Source organism: Pinus tabuliformis, chromosome 6 (genome assembly GCF_031772625.1).
Source record: "Pinus tabuliformis cultivar Carrire ecotype Pingquan chromosome 6, CPIR1, whole genome shotgun sequence".
In the NCBI taxonomy this organism is placed as follows: domain Eukaryota; kingdom Viridiplantae; phylum Streptophyta; class Pinopsida; order Pinales; family Pinaceae; genus Pinus; species Pinus tabuliformis.
Window position 1 is genome coordinate 1,852,125,107 of NC_142292.1, and position 22,574 is coordinate 1,852,147,680.

The 22,574-nt window shown below is 38.7% G+C and overlaps 1 protein-coding gene across 1 annotated transcript in view; it reads left to right on the plus strand.

Annotated features, from left to right (window-relative positions):
• Positions 1 to 20,773, plus strand: part of LOC149266414 (aspartic proteinase 36-like) — a 210,418-nt gene extending 189,645 nt beyond the window's left edge. Inside the window, exon 9 of the mRNA XM_089408156.1 lies at positions 20,508 to 20,773. Coding sequence (XP_089264282.1) covers positions 20,508 to 20,659 — 152 coding nt within the window. The 3' untranslated portion in view covers positions 20,660 to 20,773. The remainder of the gene's footprint in view (positions 1 to 20,507) is intronic.
• Positions 20,774 to 22,574: the final 1,801 nt, after the last annotated feature.

Here is a 22,574-nt window from a genome sequence, read left to right on the forward strand (position 1 = left end):
ATGCTGAGATGAACTGGATGTAACGAAAATCGTCGAAATTCGAGTTGTAGAAATGAAGATATTAATTTTTGAAGTTAATATGTGGGTTTGGTCAAGGTCGGCTAAGCGTTTAGAGACCTTGTGACAAGTTGTCAAGCCCACACATGTGATTTGATGGAGCCCTTGTATTGTGTATAAATATAAGGTGGAGGAGAGTCATTTAACACATCCAAGAAGCATCTTTCATAGTATACACATCAAGAAAGGCAGCGCGTGTAGGCAACTCTAGTGCAGGCAGTGCGAGTGCAGGAATACGCGAGTGCAAGAATGCGCGAGTGTAGGCAATGCAAGTGCACACAACGCGAGTGAGGGTTGAGCGTGTAGCAGACTGCACTAGGGTGACGCAAAAGTTGCACAGGGCTAGGTATGTATTGTATTGATGTGTTAAGGTTGAATTGTTGCTAGTGGATGGTGTCTTAGGAGATGATAGTTTGGAAGTCTGTTAGCAGCCAAGAGGAAGGGTTTCCTAGGTGGTTGGATGCCCTAACCAGGAGCAGATGTTACAAAAAGGATTGGTCACTTGTGGTCTGTTAGAGGGCAATGTGAGAGTGGACCAAGTGTGGATAGTGGATTAGACATTTATGGTCTTTTGGAGGACATTGTGATAGTGCTTAAGTAGGAGGCCGATGTGCACCATCTTCATGGACTTAGGTGGTTGCTAGAGCGGCAGTTGGTGAGCTCATGGGTTTGATCAGTCGGGAGTAGCTTTTGCTGCCCTAAACTTATGTGTGGAGAAGGACATCTACAACAGATGATGGGCAATCCTCCTTGCCTGTGTTCATTTTGGGAGATGGACATCTTGCAGTGATAGGTGGCAACCCTCTGTGCCCTATGTTAGTCTTCAGTGGAGCAACACAAGAAGACTATAGTGGGCTGAAGCCCCTGAGTAGCAAAGGAGCAACAATGGGTAGTTGTGAGTTGTCCACAAATGGAGTTGTGAACAACTCAATAGGAGTCTCGATGTGTTGTGCCCTTGATGGACTAAGGCACAACTAGTGAGCAAATTGTTGAGTCGAGATTCAGTGGCCAGATGGACTTGGAGGATTGATAGAGGCAGATGTTGCAGATCAGGAGTTGAAGGACCGGGCAGGTATAGGGTATGACCGAGAGGAACTGAGAGAACGCGCTACATCAACTCGATGGTCAGAGTATCTTGTTGAGGGTAGCTTGGTTGTCGATGGACTAACACCAAGCCCCAGTTTCGTATTCTTGTATCAGTGGATGTATGAGGGCCATTATCCCTGGTATGAGAGCCCTAGACTGTTGTATTATATCAGTTGGATTAACATAACAAAGTTGGGTTATTGTACATAATTTGGGTTTATTTCGTGCACTAGTAGATTTAATGTTGTTTATATTCCATTGTGCAAAGTAGCTCCGTTGTGATTCTTGATTTGGTAGCATCAATGATTTAAGATTCTATCCTAGACACCAAGGTCATAGAAAAAAAACACCTAACTTGTTCCAACAAGGTATATGCAATATCCTAAGGTCCATATCAGCAAATGGTGTTTTTGCAATTGTTGATTTGGGGTAGCATCGAATGTGCTTTAGCCACGAAACTTGGTGGAGAGGCTAAAGCACATGAGATCTCCAATACCTAGAAAGGGTTTGGGTAGATTCTAAACAGTTTGGGAGATATTAAAATAATTAATATTTTTAATAGAGTCCCTAAGTCTAAACTTAGGGAAAATAAAATAGTAATGTGTATTAATATAAAACTGTGTTAGAATGGTCCAAAAGTCATGGATCAAGCCAAATCTAATCTTAGCCGTTGATTAGGGACTTAATCTCGCCTGTTGATTTGGCAACGAGAAAAGTCTAAGAGGAGGCTTGAGGGTCACTTCGAAAAAACACTAAGGGAGACCAGTTTGTTTAATTTCTGGAGCGGGGTTAGCTGAGAAATTGAACCCCAGTGGTTTTGTGAGAAGTCAAGAGGCAGCAAGTACGGAACAGAGAGACGAGAGATCAACGCAAAAGCAGAGATAGGCAGACGCAGAGCCAGAAGGAGCCACGCAGAGGCAGCAGAGACGACGTAGTGTTTAAGGGCCTGTGTCATCCACACAGAGGTTGCAGGAGTGACGCAAAGAGCCAGAGAGGTTGTGTAGACCCTTAGTAGGTTGACGCAGAGGGTTTCAAGCCACGTAGAGGTCAGCATGGCTGATGCTGGGTTCAAAAGAAGTGCTGAAGAATTTGTTTATCTGTGGGTAAGCCAGTTTGGCACCCTGTTGCACTGGAAAATTGCTGAATAATAAAATCCTCCATTGCTGCATAGGCTTTCCCACATTTGGTTTTTCTGGGGACATTAGTCCAAAATATCTGTGTTAGTGTGTTGATTCTTGTGGATATGTTTGTTTCTGTATTATGGTATGCTATCTACAACAATATTTATTTTAATATTTATTGAAGTGATTTCATGAATAACTTATGGTGGAATAAGTAGGAAAAGTAAATCAATTACTGTAGTGATAGAATTTTCACATGGTATTAGAGCAAGTAATCAGAGACAGAAAGGAAAAATCAGTTTTGGGTCAAGACCACGATGCAGAGACATCCACCTCAGGGGACTCACGCAAATTTTCAGAAGATTGCACAAGAGAAAGAGATTTCGATTTCTCTATGTTGGCTTCCAGGCTGGAAGAAGGAGTGGCATGCATGACTGGCGCTGCATCATCAAAAGTATGGTATATAGACAGTGGAGCCTCGTGGCATATGACGGGAATCAGGGAGTGTTTCTTAGAATATCGAGAAGAGAAGATGAACTTTCAGATCACCATGGGGAACAAGGCAAAGTGTACTCCAGTAGGGAAGGGTACCATAGTTTTTCAGACAGAATCAGGAGAGCGGTTCCGTGCCACAAATGTGCTGCATGTACTAGGATTGTGGTGAACTTACTTTTCGTGTCACAACTACAAGGCAAGGGTTATGGCGTCTACTTGATCAAGGAAAAGGTATACGTCAAACACCCGTGCTGGAAAAAGAAAGTGCAGATTGGGATCAAAAGTAATCGGTTGTATAGATTATAAATAAAATCACCAATGGCACTAATAGGCAGTCATGGGGACAAGGACTTGAACGAACTATGGCACAGAAGGATGGGTCACTTGCACCATGGGGCTCTGAGAATTCTCAGGAGCACTGTAACAGGTGTTCCGGATTTGAGTACAGAACGAAATGATGTATGTAGGGGATGCACTCTAGGAAAGTATGCCAAGGCGACATTTCCTAGGAGCAAACACAGGGCCAAGAGTGTACTAGGATTGATACGCTCAGATATCTGCGGACCTATGTCCGTCAAAGCTTTCAGTGGTGCTGAGTATTTCTTTAACTTCATTGATAACCACTAGAGGAAAACTTGGATTTATTTTCTAAAAACCGAAGATGAGGTTTTTTGTCGATTGAAGGAGTTCAAGGCTCTGGTGGAGGATCTGAATGGGAAGAAAATAAAAGTTTTGTGCTCAGATAATGGTGGTGAGTATGTCGATAAGGACTTCACTGATTATTGCGCTAAGGAGGGCATCAGAAGAGAGTGGACAACTCCCTACAATCTAGAGTAGAATGGGGTAACAGAAAGAAAGAACATGACTATTGTAGAAGCAGCTAGGGCCATGCTAGATGATCAAGATATGCCAAAATTCTTGTGGTCGGAAGCATGCAACACAACTGTCTATGTTTAGAACATGACTCCTCATCAGGCATTGGGCAAGATTACTCCAGAGAAAGTCTTCACTGGGAAGACGCCTGAAGTCAGTCATTTCAAGATATTTGGGAGTTTGGCATATTGTCGAATACCCGAAGAAAAGAGGAAGAAGCTGTATCAGATTGCAGAAAATGGATATCTGGTGGGATATAGCGAGAACGCTAAGGCATACAAAATCTATCTTCCAAGGAGCAGGAAGGTAGTAGTACGACGAGATGTAAAGTTCATGGCGGACAGCGCTTTCAGAAGATCTCGCGAAATGCCTTCCAAGGAGCAGTCAAAAGAGGATCTGTTGGTCATGCCTCTTCAACCAACATAAGTGAAGAATTCTTCCTCAGGTCAGGAAGATTCTCAGGATGAGGAGGAGCGAATAGAAGCACCTGTTGGCAGAGGAACAACTAGCAGGGAACTACGTCAGATTCTGTGTGATGGATAGAACTTCATCGGTGAGCCAAGGAACAATAAGAGGGAGCGAAAACAACCAGACAGATATCAGGCGTTAGTAGCTCAGGATGGAGAGCCTTCCAGCTTCAAGGAGACAGCTCAACATTAGGTCTGGCTAGATGCGATGGTAGAGGAGTATAACTCCATAATGGTGAACGATGTCTAGGAGATGGTGTCAAGACCTTAAGACAGATCTGTGGTAGGTTCGAGATGGATCTACAAGATCAAATATGTTGCAGACGACAATGTTGAGAAATACAAGGCCAGGTTTGTGGCTAAGGGGTATGCTCAAAAGGAAGGGATTGACTATGAGGAAACCTTCACCTCGGTAGCCAGGTATACATCTATTAGGACCGTGATATCTCTTGCAGCCCAGATGGGATGGGAGATCCATCAGATGGATGTCAAGACGACATTTCTGAATGGGGTAATAGAAGAAGAGGTATACATTGAACAACCAGAGGGCTTTGAAACTCATGAGAAGAAGTCTCATGTATGTAGACTAAAGAAAGCCTTGTATGGGTTGAAGCGGGCACCGAGAGAAAGGTATGGTCGAATAGATGGCTACTTGCAGAAGATGGGGATTGTCAAGAGTGACGTGGATCCGAATCTGTACTATCTGGTCGTAGAGAACAAGCTGCTTATCTTAGTATTATATGTGGATGATCTCTTTCTGACATGATCATCCAGATTCATTGAGGATTGCAAGAAGAATCTAGCCATAGAGTTCAATATGAAGGATGTGGGACGAATGCACTACTTCCTAGGGTTGGAAGTTTGGCATCCGAAAAGAGAAATCTTCCTTGGGCAAGGGAATTATGCTACAAAAATCCTGAAAGGATTCGGGATGGGAGACTGTAGACCTATGGCTACGCCAATGATCACCAACTGGAAGAAGATTGATCCATTAGAAGATAAGGATGTCGACCCCACCCTTTACTGGCAGCTCATAGGGTCCCTAATGTATCTGGTCAATACTAGGCTAGATATTTGCTACGCTGTCAACACCCTCAGTTAGTGCATGGTGGAACCAAAGAGGGCACACTGGGCAGCAGCCAAACACGTTCTTAGAAATTTACAGGGAACAGTTGATTATGGGCTCTTATACACCAAGGGGAAGGATATCAGGTTGAGTGGATTTACTAATGCAGATTGGGTAGGAAGTTCAGTGGATCGGAAAAGTACCTCTAGGTACTGTTTCAACATTGGATCAGGAATGACCTCCTGGTGCAGTAGGAAACAAAAGTCCGTGGCTCTGAGCTCATCTGAGGCAGAATATATGGCAGCAAGCACAACTTTGTGTGAGGCCATATGGCTTAGAAAACTGTTGGTGAACCTATTCAGAAGAAATATGGAGGCGACCAGGATCATGTGCGATAATCAGAGTTGCATCAAACTCTCTGAGATTCCAGTATTTCATGATAGGTCGAAGCATATTGATATTTGATGTCACTTTGTCAGACACTGTGTCCAACAAGGAGCTATACAATAGAGCTACACTCCTACAGGAGAACAGGTGGTAGATATTCTCACCAAGGCCCTTTGTAACGACCTATCTATAAAGGTATTATTAAATAAATTTTAATAAATAAATTATATTAATCAAATTAATAAAATAATAAGAATAAACTAATGATAAACCTTTATATTAAAATAAAATAAGAAAAAGGAAAGTTAATTAAAAATCAATATACCCTTTTTAAAAGAAATGTAGATGACACGACACAGGAAGGGTGTCATGAGGAAATGAAGCGGTGGGTGCTGGAGGAAGGACGACCACTGCCAAGAAACATTTTATAAACCAGAAGGAAGAATTTGGGAAGGGAGGAATTAGGAAGAAGAGGAAGAACGAAGGGGATATTGAAGAAGTAAACTTGAGCTACCTATGGAAGGAGAGCTAGTTGTTCTGAGGTTTCTGGGCACGGGGAATAGTCTGCTTCAACTGAAAAGTTTACTGGACTGAGTAGTGAGGTTCTACTTAGTTTGGCTGGGCGGTTTCTGTCTTTTGGTAAGCGGGAGCATACTGGAGGAGTTCTGAAACATTTTCATCTGTAGCAGACATTTGCAGCAGACCAAGTAAGTACTTATCATTGAATCAAGCAATTAGTCATATGAAGTTTTGCATAAATTTAGAACATAAATTTTCTTAAAGTTTCATACTCTGTTTAAAATAGATAGGCAATTCAATAAATCTTTATGGTTTCAGAAATGGTCCTTTACTTTAGCTTAGTCCTTACACCCTTGGAAAGTCAAAATTTGACTACTTAAGGGAAAAGATGGGGATGGTAAAGAACCCCATTCAGAAGTAGAAATGAGTGTGTTAGCAGCACGAATGAAAAGGGAATTGCAGTGGAGATGCAGTGTTGGGAGAAAGGACCAGCAATAACACAGATGCATAGGGAGTTGTCGTACAGATGCAACAGTGGCAGTAGCAATGGCAGAGCCATTGGCAACAGTACAGGATACAACAGTGCAAAGGATGTTGGGCAGGAAGGCTTAGCGTCAGCACAAGAACCGATGCCGGATGATCAGAGTGATGCTCAGTGAGGAGTATTGCCAGAGCACTGTCCTCGCTAAGAGGGAGTGTTGATTTGGGGTAGCATCGGATGTGCTCTAGCCATGAAACTTGGTGGAGAGGCTAAAGCACATGAGATCTCCAATACCTAGAAAGGGTTTGGGCAGATTCTAAACAGTTTGGGAGATATTAAAATAACTAATATTTTTAATGGAGTCCCTAAGTTTAAACTTAGGGAAAATAAAATATTAATGTGTATTAGTATAAAATTGTGTTAGAATGGTCCAAAAGTCATGGATCAAGCCAGATTTAATCTTAGCTGTTGATTAGGGACTTAATCTCGACCGTTGATTTGTCAACGAGGAAAGCATAAGAGGCTTGAGGGTCACTTGGAAAAAATACTGAGGGAGACCAGTTTGTTCAATTTCTGGAGCGGGTTTAGTTGATAAATTGAACCAGTGGTCTGGTGAGCAGTCAGGAGGTAGCAAGTATAGAACAGAGAGACGGGAGATCAACGCAGAAGCAGAGAGAGGGAGACGCAGAGCCAGAAGGAGCCAGGTAGAGGCAGTAGAGACTGTGCAGAGCCAGAAGGGCCTGTGTCATCCACGCAGAGGTTGCAGGAGTGACACAGAGAGCTAGAGAGGCTGCGCAAAGTCTCAGTAGGCTGACGTAGAGGGTTTCAGGCCACGCAGAGGTCAGCAGGGCTGATGCTGGGTTCAGAAGAAGTGCTGAAGAATTTGTATATCTGTGGGTAAGCCAGTTTGGCACCCTGTTGTACTAGAAAATTGCTGAATAATAAAATCCTCCCTTGCTGCACCGGTTTTCCCACATTGGGTTTTTCTGGGGACATTAGTCCAAAATATTTGTGTCAATGTGTTGATTCTTGTGCATATGTTTGTTTCTGTATTACGGTGTGATATCTGCAACAATATTTATTTTAATATTTATTGAAGTGATTTCATGAATAACTTATGGTGGTAAAAGTAGGAAAAGTAAATTAGTTACTGCAGTGATAGAATTTTCACAACAATCTTTGTAGCCTCGACAATTTTCCTTTTGCAAAAAGCGTTCATTACTGTGTGTTTTTGCTTTGATCAATAATTTGATTTGAGATGGATACACATCTTTCAATGGAGTAATACAAGACATAATAGACTTTGTACCTTCAATACTTTATATGCAGGCTATTGAAATCATCCCATATCATATTTGAATACATCGTACCACTCATCATTAGATGTTATGCATAACCTTTATTCATAAAATGCATATAATTTTGTAAAGCAGGACATTGACATAATCTTCTGGTTGAGGAACAATAAGGCATACTAATATATCATTAGTTCCAAAGCATATTATGATGCAAGTCTTTAGACCCATACTTCATTTTCACTGACAGAGCTCCTATTATGATGACAAGAGATCATCTAAGAATACTCCAACAAGAGTTACAATGATGATATATACCTCATATCCAAAGAGTTCAAGGAGGCATCTCTCAAGCATCTATCATTGTGGTATGCTTTGTATGAAAACTTTCTTAAGCTAGGAGACAAACAATATGCATCAATCTTGTCAGCTATGTAATGTCAACGCTACTTGAGATAAAAATGATTAATACCTTCCCCAATTTATTTGTGCAAACGAACTTCAGTGAACTACTTCTAAGATTCAGCCTTACCACAAAACGTCCAAATGTGTTTGTTGCTTTGTCAAGAGAAACATAATATCAAACAAAAGAATTATGTTAGCAAATATATATGCCTTGACTTCTGGCTTTGCTGAACTTAATAATTCAATCCTTTGGACAAGGAGGATTTCAAACTTCCTTTTGACTATCCTTTCAAAGTAACACAAGCTCAGTTTCAAGGTATAAACCAACCTTAATGGTCTTGCTCTAGTATAAACCTATGTTGCATGGGTTCCCGCACCCGGGGGTGGGGTTCTCGAACCCATCCCGTGTTCCCGCACCCAAGTACCGGATTCGGGTACGGGTTCTTCCCAGAAGAACCCAGAAGAACCGGGTTCTTACATGAAGAACTGGGTTCTTCAAAAAAAAAATTGGGTTCTTTTCCTTTCTTGGGTTCTTGGATTCTTCGGGTTCTTCGGGTTGGGTTCTTTGGGTTCTTCGGGTTGGGTTCTTTGGGTTCTTCGGGTTCTTCATAATCACTATGTAATAACTATGGAATTGAGTTGACGGTATGCAGTTTTGCAGTGTAATAACTATGTTCATATTTTTCTTGATTTTCCCGTCAACAGACGGAAATTATGCCTGCAAAAGCAAATTTGTTTAAAATTTGTATATTTTGTGTAATTAAATATATTATTATATACATATACTTTCAGTTTGCTCAAGAAATTCGTGGCAGTTTTTTTCTTATAAAGTAGTGTCTTCGATAAAAAGTGATTAGGCAATCCCAAGGAAAATCTTTATTGTAATTTGTATGACATCTTGATTTTGAAATTTGAATCAATAAAATTAACAAAGAATTACATTATCAAATGGAGAATGTACATGACAATATTCATGATTTGGTTTGTGAGTATAACAGACCCAGATTAGGTGTCTGATTTTTAAAATTGGGTTTCTGGGTTTGAATCAAAATAGCTAAAAACAACTATGCCTAATGTGGCCTACAGATCACTGATATACACTGCATCTTCTCATTTGAGGATCTTAAATATTTTATATGTGTGTAGGGAGAAGTAAATCTTTGCACGATTGAATGATGTAGGGTTGGTGGAAGTTACAGTGAAACTTATTCTCATACTTCATTAGAATTGGTTGAAGGGGGGGTCTTTGCTCTGGATCATAATCGTCTAAATCATGCCACTGCTTCATCCCTGAAGCTCGAACTGTAGGAATAACATGCATATGAGTGTTTGCTTCAGTTTATACGACTGTAGTCAGATGGTTGTTCGTTGATTAAAAGGAGAAACTTAGCACATTATTAAAACACCTGATTCTGAGTATCTGGCTTCCTTCTTTCAAATTGCCTTAGGAGTCATATTCAATCTCAGGCATTGTTAGTGTTTACTTTTCTTCCTAGTGAGATCTGAGATGCTAACCTTGGTACAAGCATCCTTCCTTTGTCAGTTGACATAGATTTGACTACAATCATTCCACTTCAAAATGATGCTTTGGAGACCTGGACTCAAATTAACTTTAAAATGACTCTCTAAGTGAGCTGGACTCCAGTCAACTTTTACTCATATGTTGGCACAAGCGATGATGTACTTTTGGATCACGCTAATGTCAAGGTCTAGAAATTACCTCCAGAGCATTTCCAACTCACTGTTACATTGCAAATTCCAAAGAAAGAGAATGCTTACTCTTATATTCGCATATTCCTAATAAGGAGAGGGTAATTGTGCAGGGGCATCCAGATAAAGATTGAAATGAAAAACCAGTTATTAGTAAACTCCAAAAACCAAGATGTAAGAAAGTGGCAAACTCACCCCAAAACCAGGGGCTTTTGAAGATGCCTTAAGGCAAATTTCGAATGTAGTATGACAATGGACATATATCATGATTCATGTTAATATGTAAGCAATGAACAGTTTTTTGGTGAATGTTGAATGTTCAATGATGTGCATGTTTAAATGATTAAAGTTTTCTTGTTTAAACTTTAAAGTTGAAAAAATATACAAATTCAAATTTCATATATATTATTAATTATAATTTATAAATTTATAATTTATAAAATATAATTATTAAAATTTAATATTATTATATTACCCGACGAACCCACGCACCCTGTTTCCAAAAATGCCGTCCCCGTTCCCGTCCCCGTCCCCAAACTCACGTTTCCTGGCAACAGAGGTATAAACCCACCAAAGGATCATACATATTTTTGATTGAATTCTTCTAGGACAAGTGAGGGATCAAATGGTCCTTCATCACATCCATGAGTACCCTTTGTGCCTTTATCTCCCTCTTTGCTAGGGAACCCTTCTCCTTGGCATCTGTTGGCTCCAAGACCACCTTCTCAACAATATCCCAAAGATTACTTTCCTTGAGAATCAAGGTGACCTTAGCTTTCCAAGGAAGGAAATTTGAGGCTCCATCCTACTTGTCTTCAAGTCGAAGGCCTATTGTAGTCATATTACCAAATATTGTCTATGATATGTGCTTCGTCTTTCTAGCACTCTTAACTAAAGAGATTTGCTTGGTCCTTTAAGCACACAACTGAGCTTATTCCATCAAGCCCAGTAAAACCTCCGCTAGATCCTTAGTCCTTCAAGCACCCTTCTTTCATCGGCGTAACGACTGCTCTTTTCCACTTATACTCGCCAAGGTAAGGTGTTTACTATAAGGAAGAGTCTACGAAAACTCTCTTTGCCACTGCTGTTATCTCTGTCCCCGTCGCTGCTACTCTTACCTCCCTTCCTTGCCTCGGTGTCTTCTACGCGAATACGCTATGCTACCATCAGTATCAAAGCTAAGCGCTCCTAGGCTCGCAGGCAGGGATGGTGGGGAAGAAAGCGCATTGCGTGATTCCTGTGGGGTGAGTAGGATCACTGAAATATTGACTTACGCGGGTCCAACTGACCAAACAAGGAGTAAGCAGCGCACACAGGAAAGTCTGTCCAAGCCGCAATATCCTTCTTGATTGATCCCTAATCTCGAATCGACGAATGAAATCCATCAACCAAATTTCATATTTGCTAGTTTTCGTTTAAATTCTCTTGGCACCTAGGCATTATCTCAGCCCGACTTCTGCAAATGTTCTATTGTCCTTGGATGCTCATGATTATACACTCTTGTGATTTGCAACCTTGTGTCCTATCATTGCAAATGTTTGATTCTGTTAGGTGGGTTGACTCCTTTGCAAACTGCAAACTTCAACTAGTCTCCTTGCATTGTGCTCTTCCTATTGACTACTAATGGCTGATATTTGTAGTCTACTGGTTCACTACCCTCCGTGACCATTGTCTTGTTACCCGACTTGACTCAATGTTGACCATACTCTTATTGACGTTTACTTGTTGACCCTACATAGCCTTGACACCTTCAATTAGCCTGACCCTAGTGCATTGGCTAAACTCCACCTGCATCGTTGACTGTGCTGATGGTTATGGTCTTTGCGCTGCTATGACCTGCATAGGCTTAACTACTTTGTGCGTTTGACCTTTGCCCACTGCCACAATTGACTCTATTTACTGCACCCTCAAACACACTTCTCAACTGTGGTTTATGGCTACAACCTAGTCCCCCACCATCATGTTTGCATGTCGGCTGCTTCAACGAGTTTGCTGGCTGACAGTTGTGTCTTAGCTCTTATCCTTCATGCCTATCTTGCAACCTTGTGCAAAACCTTACTACTTGGACCTTGTTGGCCACTAGCCATGGTCTTGAATGACTAACAATTGACATACCTTGTTGATTGTCTCAACTATAGCACTCACCTTTTTATTTTCAAATTTTTATCGACTTAGCTCGGATTTGGCCCTATAATTTTTTTTGTCTCTAACCGAAAGTTTTCCTTGTTGGTCAGCTTGCACCATACAAAATGTTTTCCTTTTCAGCTTTTTCTATGGCATATTGTTGTATAACCTGCTTTCTCAACGTGGTGTGAAAATTTCGCTAATGAAATCCTATTGCGGAAATTTGAAATTATTCTTCTAATTATTAATTAATTTAACAATTTATTTTCTACAACAAATACTGAATAAATCACACTAAAAACTTCACAAATAAAACTGCGGAAAAACAATAGCGCCTGAAATTGAGAAATATGCTAGCACACATAAAAAATTAATATAGTTTTTTTTGGAGAAATGTCCCTGGAAAAACCCAACTTGGGAAAACTGGTGCAACCGCCGAGGGTTTTTATTATTATGTAGCGATGAATTTATCTGAGCACATTATGGATGCCTGAAAACTGGCAATCCACAGCAAGAAAATCTGGCCGATATTATCTTAAGGGAATTTCCCTTCCTCCACAAGCAACAGTAACACAACTTTGCCTCAGAAAACTCGTCCTCTTGGATCCTCTATGTAGTGCTTGTAGAAACCCTTTGACGTCTACCCTGAAATTGCCTTTAATCAAGTTGTTCTGCCTGTCTTTGCTGAGGAAAATGATTCTCCGACCTTCTTGAAGCTTTTCTAGGCCATTGGAAGCTAAATCAATTTTTCCCACAGTTAAATCGAATTGCCCTCTGAAGCTGACTGGGAATAACTCGACCTCTTGCTGTTGCCTCTTCGGATCTGGAAAACTTCCTCCAGATCATTTTTCCTACCCTTCTTTGTCTCTTCTTCCTTACTGGAGCTCGAACTCTTCCGACAACAGAATTGAGAAATATGCTAGCACACATAAAAAATTAATATAGTTATTTTTGAAGAAATATCCCTGGAAAACCGGTGCAGCAACTGAGGGTTTTTATTAATATGCAGCAGTGAAATTATTTGAGTACAATATGGGTACCTGAAAACTGGCAATCCACAGTAAGAAAATCTGGCCAAAATTATCTTAAGGCAATTTCCCTTCCTCCACAAGCAACCTCGACAGAACTTTGCTTCAGAAAACACGTCCTGTTGGGCCCTATGCACAATGTTTGTGCAAACCCTTTGACGTCTACCCCGAAACTTCCTTTGATCAAGTCGTTCTACCTGTCTCTGCTGAGGAAAATGATTCTCCGACCTTCTTGAAGCTTTTCCAGGCCTTTGGAAGTTGAATTGATTTTTCCCACATTAAATCAAATTACCCTCTGAAGCTGACTGGAATAACTCGACCTCTTGACGTTGCCTCTTCGGATCTGGAAAACTTCCTCCAGATCATTGTCCTTACCCCTTTGTCTCTGCTTCCTTACTGAAGCTCAAACTCTTTCGACAACAGAATTAAGAAATATGCTAGCACACATAAAAAATTAATATAGTTATTTTTGGATAAATGTCCCCCGAAAAACCCAACTTGGGAAAACCGATGCAACAACTGAGGGTTTTTATTATTTTGTAGTAGTGAAATTATTTGAGTACAATATGGATGCTTGAACACTGGCAATCCACAACAAGAAAATCTGGCCGAAATTATCCTAAGGGAATTTCCCTTCCTCCACAAGCAACCTCGACACAACTTTGCCTCAGAAAACGCATCCTCTTGGACCCTCTGCGCAATGTTTGCGCAAATCCTTTGACATCTACCCGAAACTTCCTTTGATCAAGTCGTTTTGTCTGTCTCTGCCCAGGAAAATGATTCTCCGACCTTCTTGAAGATTTTCCAGGTCTTTGGAAGCTGAATAGATTTTTCCCACAGTTAAATCGAATTGCTCTCTGACGCTGATTGGGAATAACTCGACCTCTTGCTGTTGCCTCTTCGGATCTGGAAAACTTCCTCCAAATCATTGCCCCTACCCCCTCTGTCTCTGCTTCCTTATTGAAGTTCGAACTCTTCCGACAATTGCTGGCTCTCTGGAAAATTGAATTCTCCAAGGAAATCGAACTCCACAAGTGTCTCAAGTGTGTTCTCTATCTACCCATCGACTTCTTATTATAATCCTCTGTTGGACCTCCAACGACCAAGATTAAATCTTAATCAAGGGCCCAAATTAATTTCCTGTTGATCCGTGTGAGTTTCTAGATGATTCACACCTTGTTTCAATTAATTCTGATTAATTAATCCCTTTTCCTAAGTTTAGACTTGGGAAATAATTAAAAATAGGCTAATAATCTAATTGAGACACTTTTAGGTGGAATTTCCAGATTATGTAGAGCTCTTGTGTTTTAGCCTCTCCACAAAGTTTCGAGACTAGAACATCTTCGATGCTACAAATACTAATACGTGGAACTTGCAAATAGTTTTTTTGCTCTTTTTCCATGTATGGTTGTGTCTAAACATAGACCCTACACGCATATATGAACTTGTCATTGTGATTCTGAGGTCGATTTTCTCTAAGTTTATAGCCTTGATACCGTGCTAATTTATGAATCCAACACATGGCAATTAATTCAACAGAAGCACAACTACACAACAAATCACACATTTGACACACAAAGTCCTTGCAATCAATAGTTCTTCATCAATAATAATCTGAACTAACTTGAGCTCTCATATTGGGATGATGATTTGGGGTAGCATCGGATGTGCTCTAGCCACAAAAATTGGTGGAGAGGCTAAGGCACATGAGATCTCCAATACCCATAAAGGGTTTGGGCAGATTCTAAACAGTTTGGGAGATATTAAAATAATTAATAATTTTAATGGAGTCCCTAAGTCTAAACTTAGGGAAAATAAAATATTAATGTGAATTAATATAAATCTGTGTTAGAATGGTCCAAAAGTCATGGATCAAGCCAGATCTAATCTTAGCCATTGATTAGGGACTTAATCTCGGCTGTTGATTTGTCAACAAGAAAAGTATAAGAGGAGGCTTGAGGGTCACTTGGAAAACACACCAAGGGATCAAGATTTCGACTTTCTTGGGTTGTGTTTGTTGAGAAAGTTGAGAGAGTGATCAGAGTTGCAACTGAGGGGCAATGAATATAGAAGTAGCGAGGCAGAGATAGCATTGGGAGGATCAACGCAGTAGTCGAGAGTGAGGGACACAGAACCAGCTAGGGACTCACGCAGAGCTAGCCAGGAGTTGCGCAGTGCCTTAGAGAGTTAGTGTGGGTGACGTAGAGGGCCATAGGGCTGATGCAGTGCCTCCAGAGGCTGACGCAAGCCAAGCTAGAGTAACGTTGGGCAAACATTGGGCCAGAGAGGGCTGATGCTGTCCTTAGAAGCTGACATTGGGGTTTCGTGGGGCAGATTGGAGCTGTGAAGTTGCCTGAGTGATTATCCGGGGTTTCAGCTAGAACCTCTGTCTCCGATTGAGAGGCACTACCGCCGAGATCATTCTCTATTGGATGACCCAGTTTTGGCATCCAGATTGTATTCAAAACTGCATAATAATAAAACCCTCAGATAGCTGCGCTGGTTTTTCTGCATTGGGTTTTTTCGGGGACATTGGTCCAAAAATAATGGTGTTGTTTTGTGTGCTTGTTTCTGTTTCCTTCAATGGATGCTCTGTAATATGTTGAGCATGCACTAGTGTTTATTTTCAGTATTTACATTGTAAATAACTTGTTAAGTAATAGAACAAGTAGGTAGGAATAAATCAGTAAAGTGCATGGAGGGTTTCTAATTGTTAGATTTACAAACTTCAACAATGATGACCCAACAAAGAAATTTACAAATACATCATACCTTGGATTTGATCTAGCTGATCAGGCCCTAAATTCATCCTTGATGTGCTTAATTGATTTCCTGCTTTAAGTGATCCGCTAGAGCACTTCTGATGCTACCAAAAACTAACAGTTTCCTCTTGCATCTCACCGAGTTTCCCCAAAAGGGGGATGTGGGGAAATGTTTCCCTAGGCCCTCCCCATCCCAGGTATGTGAGAAACGTGAGGAGCACGCCCCCCACCCAAGGGGACAGATACCCATGGAACACTCTACTTTTTCAAAATTGATTTTGAATAAGAGCACATGTTGTCTTGTTTCTCGCTCATGGTCACTGCTTTTCCACGTTGTTAGGAGATAATCCAAGATAAATCATGCTTTGATAAACAATGTTTGCACAAGACGGATTATGTCTTTAACATGACTTCCCAAGGCTTTCCTTGATATCGAGGAAGTGTTAAACAATGTTATAAGTCTCCAATTTCTATTCATCTTTCTGTTTCTTTTCTAATGCTTTTTCTTGGTGTCTTGGTATAAAATATAGTATTTTATATTGCCAACTAATTAATTTATCACTTCCAAGTTTAAATAGTGGTGGACATGCTTCTCTCTTGAATGAGGTTTCTTGGATGTGGCTATTGATTATATTGAATGTTATTGATGCAGCCTTTAGACAAAGCCTTGTATAATTCTGGCTTTATAAATTTGGAAAAATTGCCCAATCTGAAATTTCCAGCTCACTTTTATGAGGCCATGGATCTACTTCATAGAGTTTCCAGCCTAAGTGCTGAAACTAATTTCTTCAACCATTTTGTAAGAAATAGCCAAAACAACATAGCGTTTAACTATGTTGTTACAGAAGAAATATAACAGCAACGAATCAGATTTGAAAAAATCATTAAGCATGCTAAAACAACCTAGCATTCAGCTCACTTTTCTAATAAATTGACATACTACAACCGCCATTAAATTAACTCAATTTATGAGAAAAATCTAGTCCGCAATCACAAATTAAGATAACAATGTTCCATTTCATATTATCATAGTGACAAAGATAAGTACAACACCGTAGCACATCCCAAGTTAGTACAAGAAGTCCTTTCAACTCTTCCCAAGCAAGGAATTTTCCATGTATCCCAAACACTAGCTAGTGCATCCACAATCCCAGCATATACAAAGGCCAAGCAAGGCATCCTACCAAGCTCTACAAACAAATTCTTGGAAAACTTAAACAATCCATCTTTACACCAATTCTGAAACCCCAAAATCTACCAGTTGCATCACACCAAGCTAGCAAAGAGATTCACACATTCATATGTAACCCTAGGCTAAGTCAACAAACAAAGCCCAAAATGAAGTGCTCCTCAAAGGTAGCTGTTCACATGTCGAGTGCTCCTCTTCCAAGTTGGTGCACCTTCAAATCAGTCGCTCCTCAACTCAAGCATTCCTCCTCAAATTATGTCTAGGATGGTTACATGCACCTAGGGCCAAGCACACAACCTCCAAGTCAATAATGCCCTCCTCTAAAGCGGCCACTCACACATGCCAAGCACCCATCCTCTTCAACAATGAGCCCTTGTAGAAGATGCCAAATACACCACATGTGCCAACCACCACATGAAGAAGTGTGCCTCCCCATAACTAATCCCAAGGCAAACATCCACCTATTGTCAGGTCTGCAATTGTAAATAATAAATAAACAAAGGGGTTAGGAGATCATAAGCCCTTCACATCCCATGAAATGATTTCCTAGATAGGTGAAAACATTTTTAGTGCAAACAAAAGCTAACACTAGTAAGGTGCCAACCAACCCTATTTTTCACTTTAGGTGTGAAGGGTAGGCCAAGCTTATTTCTGAATTTACCATCTACAAAAGAACAGATTCCTATTTAAAAATAAATAATTTTTTTTTTTCACTAATAAGTTATGAATGAATTGTAGGGTTCAAACTTCAAACATCAAATGGCACAAAGCATCAAAATATCATGACAATTATTTCACACATGCTGGTACTTGTGCACAATTATATCTTATCTCAATTGTCGGCATGCATGCTCATGTCCCTGTGCCAATGAATATGTTTTCCTATTAGAAATGATAACATTTCACTAGGGTTTGTGATGATTTAACTAGTGATGATTTAACTAATACCAACATAGATCCATCTTAAGTACAGATCTAACATGAACTGAGAGGGATCAAAATTTTTCATGTATAAACTTCTTTAGAGTGTAAAATACATTGCTTTATTTTTCATTTTTGAAATTGTATTTTTGAGAGGTAAATAGAGTATTTATAGGACCAAATAAACATTTTAACCATAAAAGCATAATTTTTTTGATGATATATACATAATTTTTTAAAAATGATATATAATGTATAGGCAATTGACATTAAAATATTTTACATAACATGTTAAATGACCCAAATTAAAATGGTTTTTTTATTATTAACATATTTTTAAGTATATCTCAATATTAATTATAAGATTTAAACAGCTTACTCACATTTTTTTATTATAGCCAGCATTATTTTTCTATTTAGAACATAATTTTTAACTTTCCTTTATATTTTAAAGGAAAACTGACCAATGGACAAACTTACCCACCCCTCTCATACTGGGCTATAGAATGAGCCTCTCGGCTCAATCACGATTTAGAGTTAGATTACACATTAAATTGAAAATTCCATAGTTCCCGTTTCTCTCAATTGGATGAGCTATCTTCTTTCATTTTCTTTTTCTGACACCGAAGATTAGCGTGTAAGCCCTTGAAAGCGCTCATTCGGGTCCTTTGTTTGCGTCTTCAGTTGAGTAAGAATAGTAGTACATTGTTTGTGTCAAATGTTTTCTAGAGCATATATTTTTGGATAAAGTATTTCCATTCTATTTTCCTTGTGTTTGCAATCAATTGAATCCCATAACTGTGGCGGTTTTATTAACTAAATGGATTGTTTGGTGCCTTGCTGGAGATGACCCTGGGAAGCTGATGCTTAGATTCAAAATCACCTTTAATGGGCATTTTAGCTAAAACTAGGGGCACTTTCTGATCAATTATGTCATCGTTTCTCCTCGGGACTTCAAGACAGAGTTCCATGGTGTTTCAAAGAATATGGGATACATTGAAAAAAGTTGCATCAACTCTCATTTGGCATTGAAATGGTTTACTCGGGAGGATATGAATTGAAAAAGGTTGCATCAACTCTCATTTGGCATTGAAATGGTTTACTTGAGAGGATTTGCTTTAGCGTGCCATTCAATTCGGACATTCAAAGACGAGTTCTCTGATTTAGTACTTACCCCAAGATTTCTTCCGAAGAGATTAGCAAAAAGGGGATTCAAAGGTGGCTGGATCATTGAGACGTAAATTTCATAGCTTGGAAGACGTGGAATGATTTGTCACGAGAGTTTGGCTTACTTCGTTTAGATCATGTAGCAATTCCGGGGATCCCACAATTAATCCCAACGAAGGATCTTTATAAATTCAACCTCTGTACACCCAGACTCATTTAGAGATTGGTTGTGGTACTATTGCAAACTGATTTGTATGTACAAACTGAAAATATTTTATTATTATCTTAGTTCCCCCTTTCTTTCCAAGGGAAGTTGAACAAAGGATGGAGTCTAACAAATGCAGAGGTATAATGGGTGAATCACCTTTATACTGTAAGGTCCTTTAGAATCTCCTTCAGAATGCAGGTCTTTGCTTAGCATCTTGTTTTCCAGGGACTGCTATCCAAGGAATGTCTTTTATAAATGGGGGTCACAAAGGGGTTATGCACTGTGCATATATTGTGGATAGATTGAGACCATCCATACCTTTTTGGGGGATTTACGGTTGCCCTTGATTGCTAGGAGTATATTTGGACCACCCTGACAATGTATCTTCTTCAATAAGATTCACAAGAAATTTGGTTTGCTAGGTGATGTTGATTCTATTGGTCCATTTCACTCAGAGGTCTAGCATTGCTTTAGAGTTTTAACTTTGTATGTTTTGTGGAATCTCTGTTGTGAAGCCGTCTTCAGTAACGATGTTTGAAATTTGGTTTGCTAGGTGATGTTGATTCTATTGGTCCATTTCACTCAGAGGTCTAGCATTGCTTTAGAGTTTTAACTTTGTATGTTTTGTGGAATCTCTGTTGTGAAGCCGTCTTCAGTAACGATGTTTTCTTTCTAGGTATGTTTAGTTTTGGCATATCTGTATCTATCTCTTGCCTTCTTGATCGGTCTCTCGCTTGTCCTAATGATGGATCACGTGTCATGTATCTAAAATATCAACTTTTGTTTATCGAACACAATAAATACTGAAACCACCAGCAACAATGTTTACTCTCGTTATGGTTTTGAAGAGAGGCTGTTGTCTGAATTAAAGCTTCTATTTAAGGTTTAAAGCACTCTTCTGAAACGAGATGTGCATGGATCTTCTTTTGAGGCACGCTACGAATTGAAAACCTTTGTTATGAATTTCAAATAAACTTGTTAATTTGTTCATGTTTTTGTATTATACTTTTGGTAATAAGTAGTACTTCAAATTTAAGACTTCTTACTGTAACTTATGTCAATGTTTATGGAATCTTCCAGAAGTACTGCATTTTACAAAAGAATAAGTTATGTGGAAATAACAGTTTACTATGTATTGGTCTACAGGTTCCTCGACTATCAAGTTACAAGATGGCAGCGGATATGAATACGTAGGTGCAACTAATATTTCGCATGGCATTGTTTTGAGAATAAGGATATACCCTCTCTTTTTAATAATCTTCTTGACAATGGTCTTGCTCCAGTTCAAAAGCAATTAATATCTGTCTATAATTATTTTTTTTAATTATATTATTTCTTCGGCAGAAAAGAAATGTACATGGATGTACCCAAAAATGTATTGAAATAAATAATTCAATTGCCAGCTTTTTTTTTATCAAAGAGTTGTCACATTGTTATTCGATTAATTTGTTCTTTTTGGCTCCTAGTTTAATTTGTATAGTTGCATGATAGTTGTATCCTTATAAGATAATTTGTTTCTTTGGTTCTTAGTTTAAATGTATAGTTGCATGACAGCTAGTTCATTTAATCTGTCGTGAGTTCCATCCCTGAATGTTGGAAATACACATGCTATTTTATTTTGCTAATAAGTTAATTCATTTGAATAAAGATTACAATCAATTTTAGTAACACGAATATCAAGTTGTATAGGTTCATTTTTATTGTGTAATGTTTGAGTTTTTTTAATATAGTTTGGGGTTAAACTTCGAACTTTATAATTTTTATGAGTCAAAGAGTGTATCGATTATATGAACAAAGAGTATATAACTGTATCTTACTGATTTGAGTTTGGTAATATATGTTTTCTTTTATATGAAGCGCATAATAATAATATATAATCATATAATAATATTATTAGTTTTATTATTATATAACCTAAAAAAGGATTATTAGTTTATTTTGATTTAAGAATTTAGAATGGGTTAATAATTTATTTATTTTATAAAGAGTTTATTTTTTTTTTCTTCAGATATTATGGTTGGAAGTATTATTAAGTTTTTTATTACATTTTAAATTGTATAAAAAATTTCATGTTTAAAATAGATATATCCATATTTTATGATGGAGGAAGATCAAATGGAATGGAGTTAAAAATAAATTTGGAAGAAAAGAAATTTTGACGTAGTAAAAAGTAAAGTAAACTAACGGGAGCTTGAGGGATACTCAAATTATCCCTCAAATGTAATGAAAAAATTGATTCTTAAATCCAAAATTAAAGCCCTTGTGGAAAGGATAGCTGGTGTGATGAGGCCCACGCCACAACACTATGAAACAATAGAGAAACCGTTGACGGAATTTAATGTTAATTTAATTGCCACAAAAAGGGGAAGTACAAAGTTATATAATGCATGTGACTTTCAAATTTTGATTTTTTTTCTAACTTTGACGGAATTCTATTGTGCGAAACACAGATATTCTCTTATTTGCTTGGCATATATCCTTGCATGTTCGACATTATGTGAAATTCATCACTTAGGACTCGTTAATTAAAAAAATGGTGCTTTCTACAATCAAAAGGTAGAGATGCCTCACAAATAACAACAATATACATTATTTGTATAACCAACCAAAATCAATCTTAACCTTACATTTATAAAGTGTCAAAAGGGATAAAAATCCATCAAGGTGCAAACCTTTTAAGAGTGCAAAAAGTTGAGCATAGGCTTACACGTTGAAGTATTTGATTCTTCCTAACAATTCATAGATCTAAAGTTAATATGGTTCTAGACTGGGTTACTTAGGGCTCAAACATACCTTACTCAAACATTCAGTCCTCAATGATGTTACAACACTTTAATTTCTATGGCCAATGACCATATGAATGTGGTGATTATACCCAATATTCCTGTATAGTGAACATTTGGAAGATTCCTTACACTGGCTCCTCTTACGTAATATCTTGATGTAATTGTCATTGCCTTTTGTTCCTTGGTTCAAGGTTTGAAAAGTTTTTCTTTCACTTCCTATTGTCATGATATCAAACATATTTTCACCACTCATCTTGACAAATTCATTTCACTTGCAATCTTTAAAACTTTTGAATTTGTCCTTTTAATGCTTGATCTAGATTGGACCATTGCATTATTTTTAATCTATCTCAATACTTTTGGAGTGGAAAAATTGGAGGAATTAACTTGTAGGGTCATTTTTATTGGTATGTTATAGTTTAGAGAA